This window comes from Pediculus humanus, genomic scaffold (genome assembly GCF_000006295.1).
Source record: "Pediculus humanus corporis 1103172107538 genomic scaffold, whole genome shotgun sequence".
Lineage (NCBI taxonomy): Eukaryota > Metazoa > Arthropoda > Insecta > Psocodea > Pediculidae > Pediculus > Pediculus humanus.
Genome location: NW_002987154.1, coordinates 140070 through 147975, shown reverse-complemented (window position 1 = coordinate 147975; position 7906 = coordinate 140070). Strand labels below are relative to the sequence as shown.

The window sequence follows — 7906 nt, the reverse complement described above, 5'->3', positions numbered from 1 at the left end:
CTGGAGAACGCTGGAGAATTCTGGAGAAAATTGCTGGAGAATTCTGGAGAAAATTGCTGGAGAATTCTGGAGAAATTTGCTGGAGAACGCTGGAGAATTCTGGAGAATTCTGGAGAAATTTGCTGGAGAACGCTGGAGAATTCTGGAGAAATTTGCTGGAGAACGCTGGAGAATTCTGGATAAATTTGCTGGAGAATTCTGGAGAAATTTGCTGGAGAATTCTGGAGAAATTTGCTGGAGAACGCTGGAGAATTCTGGAGAAATTTGCTGGAGAACGCTGGAGAATTCTGGAGAAATTTGCTGGAGAATTCTGGAGAAATTTGCTGAAGAATTCTGGAGAAATTTGCTGGAGAACGCTGGAGAATTCTGGAGAAAATTGCTGGAGAACGCTGGAGAATTCTGGAGAAAATTGCTGGAGAACGCTGGAGAATTCTGGAGAAAATTGCTGGAGAACGCTGGAGAATTCTGGAGAAATTTGCTGGAGAATTCTGGAGAAAATTGCTGGAGAACGCTGGAGAATTCTGGAGAAAATTGCTGGAGAACGCTGGAGAATTCTGGAGAAAATTGCTGGAGAACGCTGGAGAATTCTGGAGAAAATTGCTGGAGAACGCTGGAGAATTCTGGAGAAAATTGCTGGAGAACGCTGGAGAATTCTGGAGAAATTTGCTGGAGAATTCTGGAGAAAATTGCTGGAGAACGCTGGAGAAATTTGCTGGAAAATTCTGGAGAAATTTGCTGGAGAACGCTGGAGAATTCTGGAGAAATTTGCTGGAGAATTCTGGAGAAAATTGCTGGAGAATTCTGGAGAACGCTGGAGAATTCTGGAGAAATTTGCTGGAGAATTCTGGAGAAATTTGCTGGAGAATTCTGGAGAAAATTGCTGGAGAACGCTGGAGAATTCTGGAGAAAATTGCTGGAGAACGCTGGAGAATTCTGGAGAAAATTGCTGGAGAACGCTGGAGAATTCTGGAGAAAATTGCTGGAGAACGCTGGAGAATTCTGGAGAAATTTGCTGGAGAATTCTGGAGAAAATTGCTGGAGAACGCTGGAGAATTCTGGAGAAAATTGCTGGAGAACGCTGGAGAATTCTGGAGAAAATTGCTGGAGAAAATTGCTGGAGAATTCTGGAGAAAATTGCTGGAGAACGCTGGAGATTTCTGGAGTGTGCTGGAAATTACTTGTTTCCCTCGAAGAAAATACACACTGGAAGACGGCACAATAATTTTTGCGGTGCCGTCTTTATGATGAATGAATAAATGGAGAAGGTTATAAAAGGACAAAACCTATTCTAAACATGTTCTCTTATATTCAGGCATATATTCCCGAGGGATTTAAATCGTAAAGAGACCTGTAAATAATAAGTGTTGAAAGAGACCCCTTTATCATATACTGATAATAATAATAATAAAATTATACAATAATCCAAATGCAGACGTAGATGATACTATTTTTTTATCGGACCTTATTTTTATACCTAAAAAAAAAATTTTTTCACCCCCTTCTTTTTCTCTCTTTTTTTATTCAATTTACAATAAAAACATTTTTCTCAAAGGTCGTAAAAATTTCCTTTTTTTTCTTTTTTTAAATAAAAATTGAAAAAAAAAAAAGAAAAAAATGAACGTCATTAAATATGAAAAATAAATATTTTACGTACAAAAAGTTTTATTTCTCTATGACTTTGTTATGTAAATAACGAGAAACATAAAAAACAAGTCACGAGATTTACACAAAAAAAAAAAAATTTTTTTTTTACCTTATTATTCTATGCCTTTACCTTATTATTCTATGGCCTTTAACCTTTTTTTCCCTTCCATTTTTCCTTTATTCGATTAATTAACCATAGTTATTAAAAAAAAAATCGTGCGTAAATAACACACACATATTTAATGATTTCGCATGTCACGCATTGTTTTATTATTATTATCATTATTATTATTATTATTATTATTATTATTATTATTATTATTATTAAAACAACAAACGATAATAATAATAAAAAACATGAAATGGACTCGTATTATCCTTTATGAAATTTTATTATATTTAAAAAAGATTACATTAACCGTTGGGGAAAAAAAAAAATTATTAACGCGTTCGTGTGTGTGTTCGTGTGCGTGTGCGTGTGCGTTTGTACGTTCCAGAAAAATAAATTTGATATTTTCTGGACAATATCAACGAATTGAATATCGATTTTTTTCTTTTTTTTTTTTACTTCAATATTGTAAAAATTCCATTCATTTTTTTTTTTTTACGATGAATTCCATTTTGTTGTCTTTAACAATGACGACGGGGATGGGGGAAATTTTGGAAAAGGGACCGCCGCCATTTTTTTTTTTTTTATTATAAATAAAATATTTCCTTTTACGAAATATAAAACTGAAGAAAAAAAAACAAGAAACAAGAAGGAGGAGAATAATCGAAACAAAAATGTTTATCGATTTTTTTTTACTGCTGTTGCTAGTGCTGTTGTTGTTGTTGTTGGATATTTATTTATTTATGAATCCGTCAGGTTTTAATGATGATGATAATAATAATAATATATTTGTTTCGATGAATATTAATTTTTGTTATTTGATTTGAAGTGAAATCGGGAGATGAAGGAGAGAGGGAGAGAGGGAGGACAGGGGGGAGAGAATGAGAGGAGGAGAGAGAGATTGAAAGGAGAAAAATCAAAGGTAAATAAATAAAACGGAAGGAAAAAAAGGAGGGAAATAAATAAATAAATTCTTGTCAGTCGTGTAAAAAATAAAAAATAAAAAAATCAGAAAATTTGATTTTCTCTCTCTCTCTCACTTTCTCTCTCCCTCTTTCTCTTTTTACCCGTTAAACTTTTTTAAATTTGTTTTTGGAAATTTTAATTTTTTTTTTAACCTTTTCACCCCTTTCGCGCCTCCCCCTTCCTCCCTCTACAAAAAGCAAAAAATCAAACGATTTAATATTAAAAAAATATTTTCGATTTTTTTTTTGAAAAGAAACATATAACAAACAAACAAACAAACAACAAAAAAAAGTTTTTACCGCAATACGAAAATAAAAAAAAATATTTTCATAAGCTAAATAAGTTATACGTTGTTAAACTTTTTTTTTTCGCTTTTTTCGTCCGACGTTTAAAAACAATTTTTCACTCTGCGGGATTTTTCGCGTGATGAAAAAAATTTTCCTTCTTCAATATAAAATTGAAACCCGTTCCTGGAGGAACGAAAAACATGGAAACCTTTTATCCCAGAATTAATAAATTTACTTAAGAGAATTCTATTTTTTTTTTTTTTGTTTTCGGTCATTACACCCCACTTTTGTTTTTTCCTCCCTATTCGTTGTGATTCGTTCATTTAAAAAAAAAAATTTTCTTTCTAGAATTTTCCAAAAAAAAAAATAATAATAATTATTATTATTATTATTAACAACAATATCGATCGCTTTCGATTGTAATTTATAAACATTTTTTTTTTTTTGAAAAAAAAAAAAAAATTTAAATAATTGAAATTTAACGGATTTATTTTTGTGTTTCCGGTTTCGTGATTCGATATAAAATTTTTTTTTTTTGTTATAAATTTACGACACAACATCCGGTATGGGTGTGAAATATTACGACGGCAACAACAACAACAACAACAAAAACAAAAAATTTTTTTTTTCTCGCTTTTTTTTTTTTTTGACGCACCGATCAAAGTTGATTGTGTGCGTGTGCGTGTGCGGTTTGCGTTTGTTTGTTACCCAAATCCTTTGTTTTTGTTTGTTATGGAAAATAATAATAATAATAATAATAGTAAAAGTCATTGATTTAATGAAAAATCAACACAAAAAAAAATTTTTTTTTTTTTTTTCGCATTGTAAACTCCTCCGACGGTTTTTTCTTACTATCGTTATCATCATCATTATTATTATTATCATTATTATTTATAAATATTGAGGAAAAGTTTTTGTTTTCCTCTTTTCGTTTCGACTTTTCTCTGTGAAATTTGATAACATTTACGAAACAGTTTTTCCATAGAGAGAAAGAGAGAGAGAAAAAAAATCAAATTTTCACAAAATAATTTTTTTTTTTTTCATTTTCGTTCTTTCCTATTTTTTAACTTTCGCGATGGTGATAATAATAATAATAATGTTTTTATTCAACCGAACAATAAAATTTTTTTTTTTTTTTTTTTTTTTTTTTAACCTGGAAAAAAAACAAATGAAAATAAAATGAAAAAAAAAAAAAGAATTAAATTGATAATTAAATTATCCGCGAAAATGAAATGATTAAATGGTGAAACAAAAAAAAGAGAAATAAAAAATTTTTTTTTTTTTTAAATTTCCAGGTGGGAAAAATACCTTGTGCGTGTGCGTGCGCGTGTGCTTGCGCGTGTGCGACAACGACACAAACGTGTCGCACATTTTAAAAATTTAATATTTTATTTTAATGACCCCTTTTAAAAATTTTTTTAATATTTTTTTTTTTTTTTCTCATTCGATCAAGTTTTATTCGAATAAATTTTAAACGCAATTTTATCTACGTATTATCATTATTATTATTATTATTATCTTTTTATTTTTCTGAGGGATGACGGTAGGAAAACATTCTGGGAAAACGTTCAGAGAAAAAAGAAACGGGTTTTAACAACAATAAAAATTTATCTGATTAAATTTTATAAAAAAAAAAAAAAAACAGGTTCTATGGTTAAAGGAAAATATGAAATAAACAAACAATGGAAAAAAGGTTCGATGATAATAATAATAAAAATAATAAAATGGATTGATTGATGAAACGGGAATAGAAAGGAGGAGGAGGAGGAGGAGGAAGGGGGAATGTGGGAGGGGAAAACGTGATAAATATGCAAGAAAAAGGCTTGAATAAAAGGATTAAAGAAATTGGTTTAAATCGAGGAGGAGGAGGAGGAGGAGGGGGGTGGGGAGAAAAAAGGAAATAAAAGGTATTTTATCAAAGGAAAACAAAAATAAAAAAAAAAGGTTTCGAAAAATAAAAAGAACAAAAAGAGAGAACCTGATGAGAGAGTAACCGTCATGAAAAATAATTAATATTTAATTTTGAATCTTTACCTTTTTTCCTTTTTTACTTTTATTGCAAAAAAAAAAAATGTTTTTACAATAAAAAAAAGGAAAACAAAGGAAAAGTTTTTTTAAAAAGTTTTGTTTTCCTTTTTTTTTCGAACTTAAAAAAAATAAAACTTGATAATTAATTGGTTCCGTAATGATTAAAAGAAAAAAAATTAATAATAACAATAATGGAAAATTTTTTTTTCATTTTTCTTTTCTCTAGAATTTTCCTTAAAAAAAAAAAGACAGTGGAGAGGGAAAGAAAGAAAAATAAGACGAAAAAAAAAAATTCTTTTTTTAAATTTTTTATTCAAAAATTTACTTGCTAATAAGGTCTCTAATTTATTTTTATTATTATGATTAAAAAATAAACTGGAAAATTTTTTTTTTTGGTAACGTAAAAAGAATAGAGATTTTCTCAAGCTTACCTCATTTTTCGTTTTTTTTTTTTTAGCCTAAGTCTTTTTATAATTCACATTTTTTATTCACTCATTTGAATTACGATGATGAATGGCTTAAAAATCAACGACATTTTTTTTTTTTTCGTCATCGTCATTATTATTATTTATTAATATTAATATTATTATTATTAATATTATTATTATTATTAATATTATTATTATTAGTAATTAAATAATTAATTTGTTTTATGTCAATTGAAAATGACGATTACCTAAATGACATATAGTATTAAGTAATTCCATATGAAATCCCTAAGAAACTGAATAAATTATTTATTTATTTATTTAAAAATAATAATAATAATAATAATAATAATAATAATAATTTGAAATGCGAAAGAGAGAGAGAGTACATTTGTAAAATGTTTGACGCATTATGTATTTTTTTTTTTTTTTTTTTTTTTTTAATAAAAAACGGAAAAAAATGTTTGCAATCTAGAAAAAACAAAATTTCAAGTGACTGTAAATTGAAAAATAAAAAGTTTAAGTTTGTAAATAAAAGATTTCAGTAGCGTATCTAGGTTTTTTTTTTTTTAAATATTATTGTCTTTCGTTTGGCGAAAAAAAAAAACAAAATGAAAAATTTTCAATTTTCAATTTAAAAAAAAGAAAAAAAAGAGAAAGAAAAGAAAATATTATCAATCAATCGATCTCTATTGAGTAAATAATATAAAAAAAAGTATTATTATTATTATCATCATCATCATCATTATTTAAAAGTTTTCAAATTGATAACTGTTGGAAAATTTAAAAAAGATTCCATCGGAAGGAAAACAAACAACAAACGGTTTTTCCAAAAAAAAAAAAAGAAAAAAAGAATTATTTTAAAACAGGTTTCAAAAATTTTACAAGCAGACGATATTTTAATTCAAGTTTGTATTCGAGCGTTCGTTCGTTCGTATCGGAAAGTGCACGCGTACTCGTGCGAGTCCTTGTTTTTTTTTTCTCTCTCTCTTATTTATTTAAAATGAAATATTAAAATTAATATTAAATAATAATCGAATATTATTTTATTACTATATTTTAATAACGATGACTTTTAGCAGACGATATAATTTTTTACTCTTTAAATATCTATATATATTTTAAATTAATATCAAGTTAGTTATTAAATTACACATCAATTAATTTGTAATTTTCCCGCTAAATAATAATATGCGGGTGCCATTTTGTCGGTTTCTTTTCGTCTAACGTAATTAAGTACAACATTTTACGAAATACGACCTCAATTAATTATAATTATAAATATTATTATTATTATTTTGTTTTTTTTTATCCTTTTCGGTTTTTTAAGTAATTACGTTTGTTTGTTTCTTTTTTTTTTTTTTAGTTTTTTAATTACGTTTTAAAAAAAAAAAAATGCTGGTTTAAATTATAGTTTTACTTATAATTACCTTGATGTGCAAAATATTAATAATAATAATAATTGAATTTTCTCAAAAAAGGGAAGTGAGGGGCTGGGTGGGGAAAAAAACGAATTTTTTTTTTTTGATTTTCTGTTTCGAATATTTTTTTTTTTTTTTTATTAATTTACGGATGTTGGCAGCATTTTTTTTTTTTAGCAAATGTCAAACAATTTTATTTTTTATTACGACGACGAGACCGTAAATTTTTTACAACAACAGACAGAAAATGGCGTCGAATGAAAACGTTTCTCAATTTTAAAGTTTTGTCATAGGATTAAGGATTTTGTTAATAAAAATTAATCCGAATAAATACGTGAACGGATTTTTTTATTTTTTTTTTATTTTACTACTTACTAACGGGGTAAAAAAAAAAAAAAAAATTTAATTTTCTAGAAATAAGAAGAGTAATAAGAGAAAAACTTTTCTTCAAATCGTGCTCTTTAATAAAAAGGTTTTAAAGGTTTTAAAATTCTAAATTAAATTTTAATTTTTTTTTTTTTTTTTGGGTTTTTCAGAGTACAAGAAACGGATGGTTCTTTTTTTGAAAGTTTTACCGCTTTGACGTGGAAGCAAGAAAATAGAAGATTGTTAATTCATCAAGATATCGAAATTAAAAATGACGAACCCGAGAGTCCACCTGGTAGACCATCGGAAGTTAAAATTTCATTTAGAGATTTGGAAAATCTTTACGTAGAAGTTTTATACACAATTAAAAATAAAGTTGGAGTTTCAACGGGACAATATGCTCACTATCAAGAGGAATTGTTTCAATATGCCCAGGACGCATTTAATATTCAACCTCAAAAACATCGGAAACTTTTAGCCGTTGCTTCCGAAGAAAAGGTTTTCATTCATTCATTCATTCATTCAAACAAAAATTTATTTATTTATTTACTTTTTCTTTTTCTCAGCCGCCGATTGTCGTTTTGAATGTTGTCGTTGTTGAAGCGGAAAATTTAGAAGCCAAAGATGCCAATGGTAAGTTTTATTATTATCATTATT

General features: G+C 27.4%; 1 protein-coding gene across 1 annotated transcript in view; it reads left to right on the top strand.

Moving 5' to 3' along the window:
• Positions 1-1222, top strand: part of Phum_PHUM188900 (uncharacterized protein) — a gene marked incomplete at both ends in the record, with an annotated part of 2863 nt that extends 1641 nt beyond the window's left edge. The window contains one exon of the mRNA XM_002425217.1: positions 27-1222. Within this exon, the coding sequence (XP_002425262.1) occupies positions 27-1222 (1196 nt within the window). The remainder of the gene's footprint in view (positions 1-26) is intronic.
• Between the last annotated feature and the right edge of the window lie 6684 nt (positions 1223-7906).